The 19,002-nt window shown below is 38.6% G+C and overlaps 1 protein-coding gene across 2 annotated transcripts; it reads left to right on the top strand.

Annotated features, from left to right (window-relative positions):
- Positions 1,340-15,426, top strand: LOC109227460 (ubiquitin carboxyl-terminal hydrolase 25). Of its 2 annotated transcripts, none has more exons than XR_002068299.1 (9): positions 1,340-1,846; positions 2,345-2,825; positions 2,904-2,979; positions 3,058-3,150; positions 7,977-8,063; positions 8,397-9,286; positions 10,050-10,175; positions 14,557-14,728; positions 14,819-15,426. XR_002068299.1 is itself a non-coding variant. In XM_019392634.1 (9 exons), the coding sequence occupies exons 1-8, from the start codon at positions 1,666-1,668 to the stop codon at positions 14,675-14,677; spliced, it is 2,055 nt and encodes a 684-aa protein (XP_019248179.1). In that variant the 5' UTR covers positions 1,340-1,665; the 3' UTR covers positions 14,678-14,690; positions 14,819-15,426. The 2 variants fall into 2 exon arrangements, 1 of the variants encoding a protein (XP_019248179.1); XM_019392634.1 differs by having other exon boundaries at positions 14,557-14,690.

The raw sequence follows: 19,002 nt of genomic DNA, 5'->3' as shown, positions 1-19,002 counted from the left end.
AAAATTCTAAAAATATTCAAATATCGCTAAATGATTTATTTCAATATCTATATCAAAATAGACTTTGCTAAGTTGGTGCTAACTGCTAACTAAAATAGTACACTATACGAAAATACGAATACAAAAAACAGAAAGATAGTTAATAAAGGAGTAACCCAACGATCAAGAGGTTACTAAAATTATGCTATGAAACACAAATGATAAATATAAAAAAGAAGGACGTGGATTTCCAAAAAGATAGCCCAATAATAATAGGAATCAGAGCACATTTCTAATCATCTTGTTTGATCTTTCTTAATTTGGATTAACTATGGAAAAAAAGAAAAAGAAAAAGAGGCCATTTGGTCCTCTACCCTTAATCATAGGCTGGAGTTCAAATTTTAAGTATAAAGTCAATTTAATATCCACAACAAACACAACAACAACAACAACAAAATATCATTATATTTTCACAAGTAAGATTTAGGAAGAATAATGTGTGCCTAGACCTTATTTCTACCTAGTGAAAATAAAGAGGATGTTTTGAATAGATCCTCGGCTCAGAGAAAACGAGAAGAGGAAGAACAAGAAAAAGAGGGGGAAAAGCAGGAAAATGAAAAGAGAAAGAAAGAAGGAGAGAAGAATAAGCGGTACCAAATAGTAACAACAGAGAAAGACGATAACTGAAGTGAACTAAATAACATGACGTAATATAAATCTAAGAATATGAAGGGACATAAGTGTTACTAATACTACATGTAAGAAAAGGGGAAACAAACAACTACTAACTACGTTTCTACCCAAATTCTCAACCTCCACACCTTCCTATCAATGGTCATGTCTTCAGTAAGGTGGAGCAACACCATGTCCCGCCTAATCACCTCTCCCGAGCACTTCTTTGGCGTACCTCGACCTCTTCTCAAACCCCTCATGGCCAGCCTCTCACACCTCCTAACAAGAGTATCAGTGTTTCTCCTTTAACATGCTGAACCATCTCAGCATCGGCTTCTAGATCTTGTCCTCAATGGAGGCTACTCTCACTTTGTCCCGAATTACTTTATTCCTAATCTTATCCCTGATGGTACTACCAATCATCCATCTCAATATCCTTATCTGAACTACTCTTCATCTTCTGCACATGAGAGTTTTTCACCGGCCAACACTCAACCTTATACAACATAGTTGATCGGACTAACACTCCGTAGAATTTATCCTTAAGTGTTAGCGGCACATTCTTATCCAAAACAAACACGGAATAAAAAAAATGAAAAAGAAAAAGGAAAATGGGTAGGCCCGAAGGCAAGGAAGGACAAAAGAGGCTTGGGAAGAAGGGTACGTCTGTCTTATGGGGGGTGGGTGGGGGAGTTCTCTGTTTCCACACTCTCCTCGTCTTCTCTTTCTGTATATACTAACGCCACACTATTATTTACCCACCCCGAAAAACAAATTGTATATATAACCACTCACTTCCAATTTGAAACCACAATTAAACCTCTCATTATTCTGGAAATCTCCCTCCCTCAACCAAAAATTGGAAAATACCTAACAGGAGAAAAGAAAAGCGAAACGTAGAAAGAGAGATATAGAGAGAGAGGAATTCGAGGCGATGCGATCGTGGTGGCTGCGGCTTTGGGGCAGCCCATACGCGGCGGTGCTGGCGGCGGAGGAAGAAGAATTAGGTCGTTAATGGCCTATTTGCTGCAAATGAATTGGCAGCCGAATCTGCTCAGCCAGAGACGCAAAACTGGTCCTCCGTTAGGGCTCAAAAACCTCGGCAATACCTGTTATCTCAACTCCGTTCTTCAGTGCCTCACTTACACCCCTCCCCTTGCCTTTTTCTGCCTCCAATCTCAACATTCCTCTTCTTGTAATTCCTCCACTATTTATTTATTATACTTATCTTCTTTGTGTGTGCGCCTGTGTGTGTGTTTATTTTTACTTCGTACATGGTCTGAGCATTCAATCATTACATGCCCAATTTGAGCAGGACTATTATTGGAATTCATATTGCCAGCTCCAATTAGTTTGGTATTGAGGCGTGGTAATTATTATGGTTATTAAAGATTCCTGTTGTCGACCCTAATAGTTTGAGATTGAGCTGTTAGTTTTTAAGTTTATTGAGGATTCACATAATATTGGTTTGGGGCATGATATTTGTTATGATTATTGAGGATTCATATCGCTGACTCAAGTCACTCAACTAGTCTCGAATTCGAATTGAAGCATGATATGTGTAGTATTCTATATAGCCGACCTCAACTAATTTCTTATAATTGATGAATAGCTGGCTGATCACTTGAATGTTTGATTGATGCCCTAGTTCTTAGCTTTTTCTTGAAATAAAGATTTCACTTCTATTGTGCAGGTGATTCTGGAGCTGCAACTGCTACAGAGAAGAAGAGTGAATGTCCTTTCTGTATATTAGAGAAGCGAATAGCTAGGTCTTTGAGTCTTGAATCAGCCCTAGATACTCCGTCTAAGATTAATAATTGCTTAAAGATTTTCGCCCAGCATTTTAGGTATGGGAGACAAGAGGATGCCCATGAATTCTTGCGCTATGTCATTGACGCTTGCCACAACACCTGTTTGCGGTTGAAGAAGTTGCAGCAGCAAAGAAGGAAGGGTGGTGGTGCGGATGGGAATGGAAATACCATTGTCAAGGAAATCTTCGGGGGTGCTTTGCAGAGCCAGGTCAAGTGCTTGTCATGTGGTGCTGAGTCAAATAAGGTGGACGAGATCATGGATATAAGTCTTGATGTGTTGCACAGTAGCTCCCTCAAAGATGCTATGCAGAGATTTTTTCGGCCCGAGGTTTTGGATGGAAACAATAAGTACAAGTGTGAGAAGTGAGTATTTTATCCCTCTTTCTTGATACATATTTTACGATAACTGTGCTGTTGGACTGAGGACTTATGCTTGTTTAGCTGTAAGAAATTGGTGACAGCAAGGAAGCAAATGTCGATTCATCAAGCGCCAAATGTTCTTGTCATTCAGCTCAAGGTACAAAGTTGTTGGAATGTTTGTCTTTTCTATTTTATATTCAACTGCCACTGCTAACTTAGCTTTGGTTATGGATAGAGGTTTGAAGGAATATATGGTGGGAAGATCGATAAGCCTATTGCTTTTGAGGAGTTTCTAGTGCTTTCAAGCTACATGTGCAAAGCGGGTCAGGTATGTGTGTAAAGATTAAGTTCAACATATACTGCCGTTGGGTTAATTCTTTCCCAATCAAGTTCAAACCATCTTCTGCTTAAGATGTTCTAGCGTGGTGCCAAGTAAAACTTTTAGTTTACCATTCTTTTTGAAGAAATAATTATGTGGTATTGGTATTTTTTCAGTATTAGTGCACTTCACCAGAGCCTACCATGTCAGCTTGTTTTCAAAATGGGTAACCTTTTATGCCAATGAGTTTTGTGTCTTTGATTTCTCATCATTTAACTTGACTATAATTTCACATGTAACTGAAATGTCCTTGTTGTCGCCGGATAGGCTACACGTAGGCACCAATACATGGTGTTCTCTCGATTTCCAACTCTAGATATAGTTGTTAAGGCAGAGAATTCTCTCCGGCATCTGTGATGTTTCCTCTTCATTTTGGTGATTCGTCTTTTTTATCATAGGAGACCTAAAAGTTTTAAATAACACCACAACAACAACAACAACAAATCCAGTATAATCCCACATAGTGGGGTTCGGGGAGGGTAGTGTGTAACTGTGTATGCAACCTTACCTTACCTTGTTGAGATAGAGAGGTTGTTTCCAATAGACCCTCAGCTCAGGAAGCATAAGCATCACATCATTGAAGAGAAAAATATGAAGTGCAACAACGAGAAGCCATGTAAAAACCAGATATTAAGATGATTGAAATGAGAGAAATAACATGTAGTCATAGAAATCTAATACCAACAGAATACAAAAGTACGTACTAATACTACTGGTATGAACAAGGAGAACCCTCAACTAACCTACTACCCTAATCCTTGACCTCTACACCTCTTATCAAGGTTATGTCCTCGGTCTGCTGAAGCTGCGCCATGTCTTGCATAATCACCTCTCCCCAATTCTTCTTTGGTCAACCTCTACCTCCTTAGTCCTTCCAATGTCAACCTCTCACACCTTCTGACCGAGGCATTTGTGCTCCTCTTCCTTACATGCCCCAAACCATTTAAGCCTTATTTCTCGCATCTTATCCTCAATAGGGGCCACACCCACCTTGTTTTGGATAATTTCATTCCTAATCCTATCTAGCCTTGTGTACCCACACATCCATTTCAACATCCTCAGCGCTGCTACCTTCATTTTCTGGACATGGGCGCTCTTGACTGGCTACACTCAGCCCCATAAAACATAGTCGGCGTGACCACCACTCTGTAGAACTTACTTTTAAGTTGTGCTGGTACGTTCTTATCACATAAAACACCGGAAGCAAGTTTCCATTTCATCCATCTCGCCCCAATACAGTGTTTGACATCTTCGTCGATCTCCCCATTCCCCTGTATAATAGACCCAAGGTACTGAAAATTTTCTCTCCTGGGGATGACTTGTGAATTCAGCCTTACCTCTCCTCCCATTCCCCGAGTCGCCCCACTGAACTTACACTCCAAGTATTTTGTCTTAGTCCTACTCAACTTGAAACCTTTAGACTCCGGCCTTCACAGCTCTAACCTCGCGTTAACACCGTCTCGCGTCTCATCAATCAACACAATGTCATCTGCAAATAACATACACCACGTCACCTCCCTTTGGATGTGGCGCGTCAGTACGTCCATTGCCAGGGCAAACAAAAAACTTCGGAGTGCCGATCCAGGTGCAACCCCATCATGATCGGGAAGTGATCCGAGTCCTATCCTACTGTCCTCACCTGTTCTTAGCTCCATCATACTTGTCCTTAATTGTCCTAATGTATGCCACAGGTACACCTCTAGCCTCCAAACATGTCTACAGGACCTCCCTCGGGAAATTATCGTAGGCCTTTTCTAAGTCGATAAATACCAGATGCAAGTTCCTCTTCCTCTCCTTATACTGCTCCATCAATCTCCTAACAAGGTGAATGGCTTCCGTAGTCGAACGCCCAGACATAAACTCGAACTGGTTTTCGGAAGTAGGCAAACTCCTCCTCACCCTCAGCTCCACTACCTACTCCTAGCTCCACTACCTACTCCTAGACTTTCATAGTATGGCTATGCAACTTGATACCCCGATGGTTGTTGCAATTTTGGATATCACCCTTGTTCTTGTACAAAAGACACATCGTACTCCACCTCCATTCTTCCGGGCATCTCCTTCGTCCTAAAATTGACATTAAAAACCTAATGAGTCACTCCAAGGCCGCCGTGCCCGCACTCTTCCAAAACTCCACCGGGATTTCATCTGATCCGGTCGTTTTTTCCCTGCTCATCTTACGCATAACCCCCTCGACCTCCTCAACTCTAATTCGCCTACAATACCCAAAGTCGCAACAACTCTCGGAGGATTACAAACCCCCTCGACACAATGTTCCTGTTGCCCTCCTCATTTAAGAGACCATGGAAGTAAGTTTGCCACCTCCGCCGGATATGCCCCTCATCTAACAAAACTCTACCTTCTTCGTCCTTGATGTACTTCACTTGGTCCAAGTCACGGGCCTTCCTTTCTCTCACCTTGGCCAGCCTGAGTAGCCTCTTATCCCCGCCTCCGCCCTTAAGTTCTTCATACAAACGACCAAATACTCCAGTCTTAGCTGCCGTAATAGCTAATTTCGCCTCCTTCCTAGCCATCTTATACCACTCCCTACTCGTCCTCTTCTCCTCGTCTACGTTTTCCACTAGCTTCAGCTATGCCGCTTTCTTGGTTTCTACTTTTCCTTGGACCTTTCCATTCCACCACCAGTCTCCTTTGTGACTGTGAATCGTCCTATATCGGTGGGATTTGAGGTCCTTGGTCTCCTTATATGGTCTCGGGCAATCCTCACCTCATAAGCTAGCTTTTGGGGTTGAGTTAGGCCCAAGGTCCATTTATCATTGTATCAGATCCAGGCCGATCCCAATTATTGTTATCGATGCTGGCCCCGATTTATGTTGTCCACGCTCCAGTTTGCAGGCCTGGACGTGAGGAGGGGTGTTGAATTGTCCCACATTGGAGGGATTTGAGGTCCTTGGTCTCCTTATATGGTCTTGGGCAATCCTCGCCTCATAAGCTAGCTTGGGGTTGAGTTAGGTTCAAGGTCCATTTATCAGTGACCACCAGAGTAACCATTCGAGACCCCTAATACCTCTCTAGTAGTTTCCCTAATGCAATGCGCAGTCGTGGTCCGCATAATGCTCGCGTTCTCGCTACTCCAAGCCCCCATAGTCAGCAACTTAACCCCTAACTCCTGCGCTTTGTCTTTAGTCAAGGCATTTATTAAAAAATGTTTAACGAAAGGCTTATCTAGGTCAACTGAGGGGTTGTTTGGTGGCCCAGATGGACATTAAGATAGTATTTGTTTGATAAGGTAAAGGTAATCTATTAACAAGATGATACCATACAAAAGTACAGGAGGATATTAAGATAGTATTACTGCCCTTTCCCCTTGGGTTTGGTAAGTCGAAGTAATACAGGGTATAATCAACAATCTGTCATGTTTGATCCAAAACTCAGATTGCCCTTGAAAAAAATTACATTCTTGATTGCAAGGGTTAGTGTAGAGTTATAATGCGATTATGATGTGGGGTGGGGGATGGAGAAAAGAGGAGAAAAGATGAAGGTGGGGGGGGGGGGTTACTCAAGAGGGCGGAGCTGCCACCAATGATAATTACATCAAGGTATTGAAAGAGTAAGAGATGATGATCATAGGATATGTGAGGAGGAAGCAATGATGCTAGTAGTTTGAATAAGGGAGCTATAAATCTGTCAGTGAAGATGCCAGGATGGGTGAGAGCTACAGGAGGGAGGATGGGAGACTATGATGTTGCTCTGTACTGGTGTAACTGGGAGAGAGGAACAAGAGGGAAGAAGAAGGAAGGGACAAAAATGAGCTGGGTTTGATCTTGTCCCATCTGTAAGAGCTCATCAAAACACCTTTTTTAGACAAATGCCCTGTCTTACTAATTCCTCAATTGTTAGTACCACTGCTTGGAAAAATCAATGTGGGGAGGCCCTTTTATGAAATTCCAACTGGGAACAAGGGAATACTGCTGTGATAATTCACTTGGATTTGGAATGTATACATTTAGTTTATGGGTTCTCCAATTAAGGCTAATGCCCTGTCTTACTAATTCTTGAATTGTTAATACCACGTTTTGGACAAATCAAGATAGGGGGCCCTATTAAGAAATTCCAAGTATGTAATAACCAACATTGGGAACAAGGGAATACTCTGTGATAATTCATTTGGATTTGGAATCTACACAGGTAGTTTTTGGGGTTTCCAATCAAAATCACAGGTGCAAATTTCATAGCTTGCTCGTACTTTCTCTACGCTGTCTGTGAGTCTGCATAGAAGAAAGGGCTGAACTGCATAGTTTTAATACAAGATTGTAATTCTACTAGTATCTACTTCTAATCTACAAAAAGATAGTTTTTTCTGCTAATGACTTCCATTCTCCTCACTAACATATGCATGTTCTCCATTCTTCAAGTTGGGAAATCTGTGGTCTTATATGTACTCAACTCTGGATTTAGGCAATTTTATGATATTAACAGATGGGATTAGAATCTTAATTGGAGAAGGTAAACTGGATGGGGTTGTACGTCTCAGGGAGTTGGTTTGTGTATTGTTTTTGGGAGACGCTATTTTTTGGCATTCTTTTTTCTTGCTTTTTGTCTTGAAAGACCTACAATTTCTTGGAATCATTGTAGACTTAGCGAAAGATAGGGAAAATGGAAGAAAAAGATTTATTTTGACGAAGAAAGAACGGAGATGAACGATGTGGAGTTGCACATCCTCGATGATTGAACACTCAACTTCTAGTGAATAAGTTGATCAATAACGTACTTCTGTCTCGTAGTCAAGTTACTTTATGTTCCTTATTTTGCAGGATCCTCATCCAGAATACAATCTTTTTGGAACTATTGTCCACTCAGGCTTTTCACCGGATTCAGGGCATTATTATGCGTATATCAAGGTATGCCAGAATCATAGTTGTGAATTTCTACATGGATGACTTCATTTCCTAGTAATTTCCCCTCATATTTTTTCAAAACAGTAGTCTCAATGTTTGCTGTTGAAGGTAAATTACATCCATAATATCTCATGCAAAAGTTGGCATGCCGTGAACTCCATTAGTGGTGGAAAAATATCTGTCTGGCCAAGCTTACAAGAGTCTCAACGTTTTCTTCATTCTTCGTTATTCCTTATTCTGTATGGTCAAAGATGATAATAATAATAAGATGTTGGAGCCAATCATAGTTTTGTGTTGCCCGATGTTTGTGTTTTGATTTTGGTTGGCGTTTTACAGGATGCTGTGGGTCGTTGGTACTGCTGTAATGATTCTTTTGTTTCTCTTTCAACCTTGCAAGAAGTGTTGTCAGAGAAGGTGTACATCCTTTTCTTCTCTCGTACCAAGCAGAGGTCACCACCCACCAAGACATGTTTATCAGTTAATGGATCAAAGTCCAATCATTCCAATGGCTTGGCTAGATCCAAAATCTCGACCTGTGACTTAGCAAAACCAGAAAATGGCAAACACGTTTTAGGCCACTCCTCTGAGAAAGAAAATGTAATGATTTCTAAGGTCAGTAAAGTGCATTCGAGCCCAGTGAGGGAGTTGAGTATATTTGAAAGATCTTCCATCAAGAAGATACCTACTTCTGGGAATATCAAAATTGTTGTTCATCAAAGAGAATCTGACAATAGAAATGGTGATGTGAGAGCATCAGTTCTTACAGAGAAAGAGGTTACATCATTGCCAGATAGGAACAGTACTAGGAAAAGTTGTGGTAATGGCCAGATGACAAGATCACATGCCTTAACAAACGGAAATGGGAAACTTCCGAGTGTAGCAACCAGCTCTGTAGCAGAAGGTCCCCATAAAGATAATGGTTTGAGTAATGGAAAGACTGCAGGAAGGGATTCATCCGCCAAAGAGGTGTCTAGATTGTCATCTTTAGCAAATGGAAATGGCAAAATCCAGAGTGTTGCAACTAATCCCTTGAGGGGAAATGTGCGTAAAAATAATGGGGAGAACAATGAAAAGGCAGCTGAGGGGACTTCTGTACAAAAGGAGATGTCAAATGGCCATGTTGAATCCTCTTCTATCTCAGGTTCAAAGAGAAAATTACCAGATGACTGCATCCTGCTTGAGCAAGATGCTCAGTCTCGTGCGAAGGTGGAAGAATTAAAAAAGGAGTATGTTGTTCTATCTCTGCATTTTCTGCAGTCCTCATCCTAACTATTATTATACTTTAGGGATTGAACTTTTGAACTCATTATACTTGTACGCATATTTGTTAGAACGTGAGCTTATGTGCTGCTAAAATGAAATCGTTATAGTGTTACATTTGATTGCATAGGTCCATAGGGTGCCAAGCATTTTGCCTTACATTATTCTCTCTCTTAATTAGGCCTGATATCCTTTGGATTAATAAACTGGAAGCACTCATCTCTTCCGTATCCGTACTTGTCACTACTTACCACAGAATGGAAAACCATTTTGTGTTCTGGTCCATCTCTGCTTTCAGTTTTAGTGGGGAAGTGATTACAGTAAAAGGTCTCTTATCTCAGGTTTGGAGAGAAAAAGGGAGTCTAAGATAAGGTTGTGGAACGGTGTACGATTTGTGCATTCTCTTGTTCTTCTCAGTTGTTTATGATGTTGGTTACTGATTAGCCATATCTTATCTTGACCTCATTAACAATGTACTGAGAAGAGTTCTGAGGAAGGAAGTTGAGTAGGACACTTTTTTCGATGAAGCCGAGCTGATAAGTTCTAATTTGTTTCGTTGTCAAGCTATATACATAATTAATGGGGAGGCTCCCTTTTGCTGTCATCTTGTTTGGTGGTTAGAGATAATGAAGTACTTTCTGCTTTCCTAGTCCTGCTAAATGAACTTTTAACAGTATTATCTTATCTCCTCAAACTGATTTTTAACCCTATCTTTCTAACGAGTTTCAGGCTCCATAAGGAGGCTTCATTAGTTTTAAGAACGTGTGGTTGGTCAGAAGAAGTCTATGCTTTTATGCATTCCAAGAAATCGGGGGCACAAGCAGACAATGAAGCATCAGACTTTAATGTGAAGAAGTACGTTTCCCTAACTTTGCAGTTTGAATTAGTAAGAAATTAAGTGTACTTGTTTGTCCTTGAGTCCGTAACTGCTCCCCTCTTCTTTGGTTTGTTCAATACTAAATTTGAGAAATTAGATACTATCGGAAACTTGAACACTTGCTGGGTGCTATTACCTAGTTTCTTATTCGCTTATTTCGAATTTGTTTGACCTGCTCTCTTTTTTGATCTCTTTATCATTGATTAATCATGTATTTCACAACCTTCAAAAATGTATCTAACATTTCTGTATATGCGCGTATATGTTAGTTCGGTTTTGAGGTGTAGTTGCATATATTTTGGAATTTGGTTTGACATTTTTATATGGATTTGCATGTCCAAACTCTTATCTTTGCGTATTCCTGCCAAATTGAAGCGCAATATCTCATTCAAACTTTCTTCTTTCATCTTTGTGTTGGTCAAACTACGTTGGTTAATTTGGGAGGTGGAGTATCTTGCGTAGGGTGATAATGGGACAAAGATTAAAAGGCGACTTTGAAGTGAATTTACTTGTTAAACATGACAAAGTTAATTACTGCCAAGGATATAGATGGTACCTCCAAGACCATTGTATTTTTAATTCTTTCCGACAGAAATCCTACTGTGAAACTAACTCCTCTACTGATTGTTCAGCATTAATGCCTTTGGGGCTTCCACGAAAGGGGGACGGGGCGGGGGTTTAAGAAAACATAATTGGTTGGTTTGCCAATATCAAAGCTGGTTAAGCTGGGGTTTTAGGTCTTATAAGTTGTATCCATCGGGCTGATTCTATTTGGGTTTAGAAGAGTAAAAGTTTCATTTTTGTTATTTGGTTACGTTTAATACTTGCTCTTTGGTGGTTGTAGTTCTCCCATTTGGTTTTGGTACAGTTATCTAGGAAAATTAGAACTATTGTTATACTAAAATGTAAATGGTCCAAATGATCATAAAATTGATTGTTGCAAAATTTTTGACATTGTTTGTATTGGGAAAAATTGATCTTACCATGTGGCACAACACAGTAGTGACATATGGTAGGAGTGGTTTGACACCTGTGAGCATGGGAGCTTTAGCCGAGAGAGCTGAAGAATCATGATAGGGGCCGACCATTCAAATACGGGACAAGAGTAACCGAAAGAAATTCACCAAGTATGTATCCGGAACAGACTAAACGTTTCCAATGAGCAATTCCGGTACATCCGGGATCCTCCTGAAATCCTGGCCCCTGTCCGTTATGCTATTATGGTTATAGCTAATGGAGATCTCGCCCCCCACTAGCCACATAAACAACGTATAGGTTACAAATACCTTAGGTTACACTACATCCCACTTAGGTTACATATACCTTGCTTTATTCACTTGTAACACACACTGAGAACACACGAAAATTCACTCTACAGATGTTGCTTAAAAGTTATCATTTCAGTTATATCCTTGAAAGATTGTAGTTCGCTCTTGTAAAGCTGTATCAGAGGCCGACGCTCAATAAGAATTTATTTCTCTAATTCTGTTTTATTTATCGCTGTTATTCTTCATTTTATTAGACACACTTTGGACAAATCTATTTGCTAGTGACCTACAAATATAAATTCAATTGTTTATTTAAAACCAGTTTTTGGGCTAAACATTGTTAGGATTAAAGTTGGTCTCGAAGTATCTCTTTACAATAGAATAATGAGAAAAGCATGGAGAAGTGTGCAGAAGAAGTATCTTGATAAGTGTACCGAAGAAGTATCTATATTTAAAGAAAGTGGACTAGTTTAGGGACAATCTAAAATAAAAAGAAGGAACCCTCAGGGGTTGGCCTGGTGGCAATAGAGTTGAGCCTTGGGGTTTGCTCCCTTTCAAGGTCTCAAGTTCGAAACCCACTGGGTGCAAACAATTTCTGAGGGCCATCGGACTGGGTAAAACCTGAATTAACCGTGGTGCACTTACGGGAAACTCCTTGCCGAGGGCCTGTGCACCCCCGGGATTAGTCGGGGCTCTTAGAGACTCGGACACCCGGTGCAAATAAAAAAAAAATAAAAAAATAAAAAGAAGGAAGGTGAAATTTCCCTATTGTTTTTCCGTGAAACATGCCAAAGACTTTTCTGTTTCCCCTCCTGCATTTTAGCTTGAGAATTTTTTGAATTAGCCCTACAGTGTTTCAGTTTCATAAATAGCCCAGTAGTGCTTCATGGCCTACTGTATGCTTCATAATCAAAGTGCTGTGTCTAATTTGGGACAAAGAAAGTATTGTTCACTAACAATATGATGAGCCTTTGTGATTGGTAAAGCTTATTTGGTATTGAAACGAAATAGGCTCGAATGGAGTGGATTTACTGCAGAGGATTCTTATAGTGTCAACCCCTATTAATTTTAGGATTACGGCATACTTAATTGATTTTTACTGACAGCGATTGGCAGGTTTTATGGACAGTGATTGGTAAAACGGGTTCTTTTTGGGAAGAGGTAAGTGACCACATTCCCCAGAATGTGCAAGTAGCACACATGGAGGATAAAATGAGGGAAGGTCACTTGAAATGGCTTGGTCATGGCATGTGTTGACCTCCAAATGCATCAATAGGTATGGGACTGTGGTGAGTGATGAACGTGTCAAAAGGGATGAGGTAGCCCTAAACTCACATGGAAGGAAGTTGTCTCCAAAGACCTATAATCTCTTGGAATCAATGCAGATTTAGTTCAGACTTAGCCTAAGTTGCTTGGACTTGGGTGCGGGCGTTTGATACGGTTGCGGATCTAGAGGTCGGATTCTTCATGATCTAAATTTTAAGATTCGAGGGTATGGATCCAGGTACACAGATGCTGGGATTCGACTAAAAATAATTCAAATATCTAAAAGTAGAGTTATAAAAATATGTCTAAGTTAGGAGACATTATTTGGGAAACCTACAAGGTATTCCGAGAAGGAGAAAATATTGATCAAGAGGAGAAACCGAGAAAGAGACAAAAGAAAAAGGACTAACATAGAAATTTCTTATATACAAGGTATTCCATTTTCTTCAATTTCACCCTAACTTTTGTTTTGATTTCAAAAATCATTGTATCTGTCCTGACATTCTCTGTTGATATTGGTCAAAGTATCCAAAATCGATTGACCATATCCGGTACTGATCCCCACACCCACACCCATGTCGTGCCATCACAGGTGCGGCACCGAAAGTGAAGAATCCGAGCAACTTAGGACTTAGCAAAAGATAGGGCACACCAGAAGAAAAAAATTTATATGAGTGATGCCAATAGTTAGGACTATGTTTTAGCGATGATAATACATTTACATTAGGTCCTATGCTTTCTGGGGAAGATGGTTAGTGAGGATTCATATAGCTGACTTCAACTTATTTGAAGGCATAGTTATTGTATAAGGTAAGTGATCGGCAAGCTCCTTGTTTCTGCTTTTCTTGCTTTAGTGTGTTGCGTGAAGAATGTTCTGTTTTCCCTCTTTGAATCCATGATCTGACTGTTGTAAACTGATACGAGTAAATGTTTCCTGAATCCCCTGGTGGCATCGCTGCTCACATCATGTGCTCTTTGATTTTGCCTCGATCCTTTCCTACATGTCGTCTCCACTGCAAGGGTTAATTTCCAGCTTTTTTCCCTTTTTATTTTTTATTCATCTTTTTTATCAATTTGCAGTATATGATATGTGAGTGAAGAGTGCCCCCTAATTTTCTCTCGGCTTGCCACTGTATTATTTTCTTATAATCCTTGTAGCTTGTAATGCAAAATGTTTTTGATTAAGAATGTAAAGGAAAAATACCATCCAAGCACCCCAAAAATCTGTGTTTCTCATTATTGTAATCATCTTCTTCTTGTTGTTGTTAATTTTTGTTGTTTGGAGGTAGACTGCTGCAGCGTGTAATGCATTATTGATACTTGTAACACATGCACGTTTCTGGAAATGTATCCATAGGTGAACACAATGATGTCAAAGAACGTTAAGTAAGATTCTTTCATTTTCATTTGCAGGAACTTGGAAAGAAGTTTCTAGAAGCATTAATAAAAATCATGTTTCTTGGTTTAAAAAGATTTATCATTGTACCCATGAAATAAAATGACTTTCAATCCCCTACAGTGTCATCATTGTGGCCGTGATGAACTTGGTTATTAAGAATTGCGGTCAATCAAACAAAGAAACAATGTGAATAAAATGGTGGGCTAGAGGTTTCTGATCAATGGATATCATTTGGCTATTGGTCATTTCTTGAACTATAGAAAACCTGTTGAATGTATTTGCTGAACTTGTATTGCATGGGAAATTAGCATGGAGTCCATTACTACTTTTATTCAGATCTGACTTGAGACTGTGACAAGGCTTACAAATGCCTTAATATTCTCAATTTTCTTTTCATCTCACACCAAGAACTTTTTGGTCTTGCAGGAGGTTATTAATTGCAGATGCCAAATCAATGTTTATCTCACGAATTCCTGAATCATTGAAGGGTACTCTTATCAAACGCCTAACATCAATTAGTCAAGGAAAACCACCCTCCAGTACTTAATCACTCACACGTGGTATGTGCAGAAGCATAGTGGTCTTTTCAGGTTTCGAGGTGCAAAAATTATGAGCCTTGGTGGTCAATTCAGTTGCTTTGTTTATGGTCCCTTTTTTTACGTGAATTGTACCTTTGACAATTTTGCAGTCCATCGACGGTGGTGCTGATTTGCTTAGTCTGTATTTTTTGTCACTCGGAGATGTGATGTTAGTTTGTGGTAATGTGGTTGCGAATGGATTGCTGGTGCAGTATATACCATGGTGGAGAAGGTAGCAGATGATAAGTTGTCTTTCATTTTGTCACTTCGCCATGATGTATCCGAAAGGTGTTCTAAGTGTTCTACCAGTTAAAAGGGGAAATCAAAGCGCTAACATAGTATTCTGGTTGAGAATTTCCTTGTGAGCAGGAGTCTGACGATAGAACACATAAATTCTATTCGTGCTGTACGACATGCCTTTTTGGCCTTAGTTGAGCATGTATTCCTCATTTTATGGATGCTAAACAATTTTTCCATAAAATTGTGGTCGGGTTGTATTTCTTGTCTAGAGTTGAGGTTTTACTTTTAAACAGACATCATAATACCACTAGATAATTGTTAAGGTAATTCCATATTCATAGTTTTGTAACCCAAATTTCTTATGCTTTCATATGTTCCTCGTCTCTGCCGAGTCTATACTAGGAAAAAATTATGGGTGTTCATTTTAACAATTTATTTGCAGCTGTTATTGAATCAAAATCATCTGGATTCTTGAGAACCACTCTGGTATGGAAAGACTGGAATGTGGGCGGAATTTAATTCTTTTCAAGTAAAAAGGTCTCAATTTATTATCTGTTATTTTTATTGGAGTTGTTTTGCTAAAGAGATAAATGTTGAGGTTATCAATATATATCCACAATTTGTCACTGACATAAGGAGCATGCCGATAACATAGAATGTGAAGTTATAATACTAACTACTATTATTCTGAGTTTCCAGTTCCCATCTGTGGAGATGAAGAGTATGATATTGGTTTGTCTGGTTGCCTAGAATAATAGGCAGTGGCTTCTTTCTTCGATCTAAGTTTAGAGCCTTAGTCAAGGGTTAATTAGAGATTTAATCAAATATTATTGATGAATCTCTCACCCTCTCTTTTTCATTTCGAAAACTTCATCTGTTACTCTTTAGTTTCTAAAGCACTCCGTAATGTCATTGGCTACATGATACGGCCTTATGAAGGAATGGCAGGTTCGGCAGAAGTCCTGAAAATGCAGTTCTGCTGGAAATATTCTACTATTTGATAGAGCTTCGCCGATAAAACTAAACCTACATATATATTGTAAAGACTGCAACATATTTGTGCCATCAATTTCGGTATCATCAACTACACTGAATATACAAAGACTTCTTTAATTTTTCTCAAGCTCCAGTTAATTTTAGGTGAGTGTCTCAAAAATGGCAGGTGAAGTAGTACTGCCTGACTTCTGGCCTAACCCCTTTGGGATAAGGGTGAGAATTCCCCTTAGACAAAAGGGCATAGACTACGAATCCAAGGAAGAAAATCTGAACAAGAAGAGCCCATTACTCCTTAAGATGAATGAATCCTATTCATTAGCAAATCCAGTTTTGATTCACAAGGGAAAGTATATTTGTGAGTCCCTAATAATCGTTCAGTACTTTGATGAAGTCTGGAGGGACAAATCTCCTCTCTTGCCTTCTGACCCTTATGAAAGAGCCCATTCGTGATTCTGGGCTGACTAGTTGACAAGAATGTAACTTCCTTGGCTAATTTCAAGTGTATTTGATACGGCGAAAGTCATGAGAAATCATTTTCAAGTGTTTGCCAATCGGGTTCAGAATTTCTTCAGAAAATCATTTTTCTTACCACGAGTAACCTTTAATTACTTAAACAAACACTTAAATATACCACCAAAGGATGTGGTGCAGTGGATGAGACTGCTCCTCCCTTAACTAGAGGTCTCGAATTCAGAGCCCCGGGTATGGAAAAATCCTTGGTAGGGAGCGCGGCCCGAATGGAGCTCTACGCGGCGTGAATCCAAATATAGTTAGGCACCAATGCGGGTAACGGACATCGGGTAGGAAACCAAAAAAAAAAAAAAGCTCTTAAATATTATTACAAGCCTTTAGTACTCAAATCTTCTTTTATTAAAACACTCTCCGTTTTGCTAATGGTATTATTCATCCTTAATTTAGAAGTTTTCCTGAACAATACTTTTTACTTGCCAAATATCGAAAAATATTTTCATGAAAATGTGAAAAATAAAACTTATGTCTGTATCAAGCATTGTTGGTTTCTCTTTCTATATGTTAATACATAAATAGTGATAATTCTTGTTCCTGGCACTGCTAGAAAATGTCAAATTTTCAACCACCAAAACCGTAAGAAAGTAATTTCCGACCGATTTTCGACTGAAGTCAAAATGGTTGGAAAGGATTTTCGACTGAATCAGCCGGAATTGCGGACGTTTTGGTCGCAAGTCTGAAAACTGGGATGAAAAAATAAATTCAAATATTTTAACCTTCGGTAAATCTACGACCGATTCGGTCGGAAAATATATATTATTAAAATTATAATAATCTGACTGAATCAGTCGTTAGTTGTAAAAAACTAATTAAAATTATATTCAATATTTTGACTGATTCGGTCGAAGATTTAAAATTAATTAAATAAATAATTAATTTTTTCAACTACTTTTGTCGAAAATTAGGGAATTTTCAGTTAAGTATTCCGACCATAGTGGTAGGAAATCAGAAGGAAAGTTAGGTAAAATTCAGCAGAATTCTCCTGTATTTTAAGCTACATCACCTGCCAGATTAAACAACCAAACAAACAACCAACAATTCTACCTAATATCACAATTGCTCATGCAATTGAACCCAAAACATTAAATATCACACTAGTTTAAAGTAAAAATTGCACGGGGCGCCCTATTTGGGCGCCCCTTTTTACCCTGTAGCCGCTTTGGCTTTTTGTTTGCATCCGTACCCACTTTTTAAAAAACTTCAGCTTCCCTTTATAACTGAAGTTTCCGGGTTACTAAACAAAAACTTCAGCTCTAGAGCTGAATTTATAACTAGCAAACTTCAGCTCTAGAGCTGAAATTTTCGGGTTACTAAACAAAAACTTCAGCTCTAGAGCTGAAGTTTTTATTTTATAACTGGCAAACTTCAGCTCTACCCGGTTACTAAAAAAACTTATAAAATAAAACTTCAGCTCTAGAGCTGAAGTTTTTATTTTATAACTGGCAAACTTCAGCTCTAGAGCTGAAGTTTTTATTTTATAACTTGAAAACTTCAACTCTAGAGCTGAAGTTTCCGGGTTACTAAACAAAAACTTCAGCTCTAAAGCTGAAGTTTTTATTTTATAACTGGCAAACTTCAGCTCTACCCGGTTACTAAAAAAACTTATAAAATAAAACTTCAGCTCTAGAGCTGAAGTTTTTATTTTATAACTGGCAAACTTCAGCTCGCGAGTTAAAAAAAAAACTTCAGCTCTAGAGCTGAACTTCAGGCCTGGCTACTAAAATGCTGAAGTTTTGTGTAATTGCCTTTGCTACTTCAGCCCCGTGTGCTGAAGTTATGTGAAAAAGCGGGTACGCTTGCAATTGCAAAGCGGGCACAAGTTAAAATGTGGCACAAAAAGCGAGTATAGATGCAAATGCCCCTAGTTTAAACATTACAAAACCTTCAACTAAACCACATTAAAGTCCAAAAGTTTCAACCAAATAAAAGCATTCAAGTCCAAAACACCTTAAGCAAAAAATATTCACAACTAAGTGTAAAATTCAAGCAAGTCTTGAAAACCAAGTCTAAAATCAGCAGACTAATTTAAAGTTATAATTTAAAATAAAATGTGATATTATTTAGTTATAGGTAAGACATTAATATGAAGAATTAATTAAAATTTTATAGTAGGAAAGAGAATGAATAAAGAGGAAAATAGAGATAGTGTAAGGATACTTATATTTTGAATTACATTAAAAATAAATAAATAAATAATACTCAAAAATATATTAATAGATTTAAATGATAAAAGAGTTCTGAGTAAGAAGATAAAAGCTTAACAATAAAATTTCAAGAATAACTTTTTCTTTATAATAGTTGATGACTACTAAAAGGGTAATAAGTACAATAATAAGTCAATTGGTAAGCTAAAAAAGAATCACATGATAGTATAACAATTTTAGTAATGAATAAAACAATAACTATAAGCTAAAAACAAAAAAAGAAAAATTGTGTAAAAACGTAGAAGAATAAGACTTACTTAAGTTTGAGATGAAAAACAAAGTGGTTATAAGATTTTTTAAAACTATATGATCTAATATCCTCAAAT

Source organism: Nicotiana attenuata, chromosome 6, assembly GCF_001879085.1.
Source record: "Nicotiana attenuata strain UT chromosome 6, NIATTr2, whole genome shotgun sequence".
In the NCBI taxonomy this organism is placed as follows: domain Eukaryota; kingdom Viridiplantae; phylum Streptophyta; class Magnoliopsida; order Solanales; family Solanaceae; genus Nicotiana; species Nicotiana attenuata.
The sequence above is the reverse complement of the archived record's forward strand: the minus strand, read 5'-3'. Positions and strand labels throughout refer to the sequence as shown.

Coding starts and splice junctions, on each gene's coding strand:
- LOC109227460 (XM_019392634.1), top strand. CDS start 1,666: ATGGCCTATTTGCTGCAAATGAATTGGCAGCCGAATCTGCTCAGCCAG. Junction 1,847..2,344: donor ATCTCAACATTCCTCTTCTT/GTAATTCCTCCA, acceptor TCTATTGTGCAG/GTGATTCTGGAGCTGCAACT. Junction 2,826..2,903: donor AATAAGTACAAGTGTGAGAA/GTGAGTATTTTA, acceptor ATGCTTGTTTAG/CTGTAAGAAATTGGTGACAG.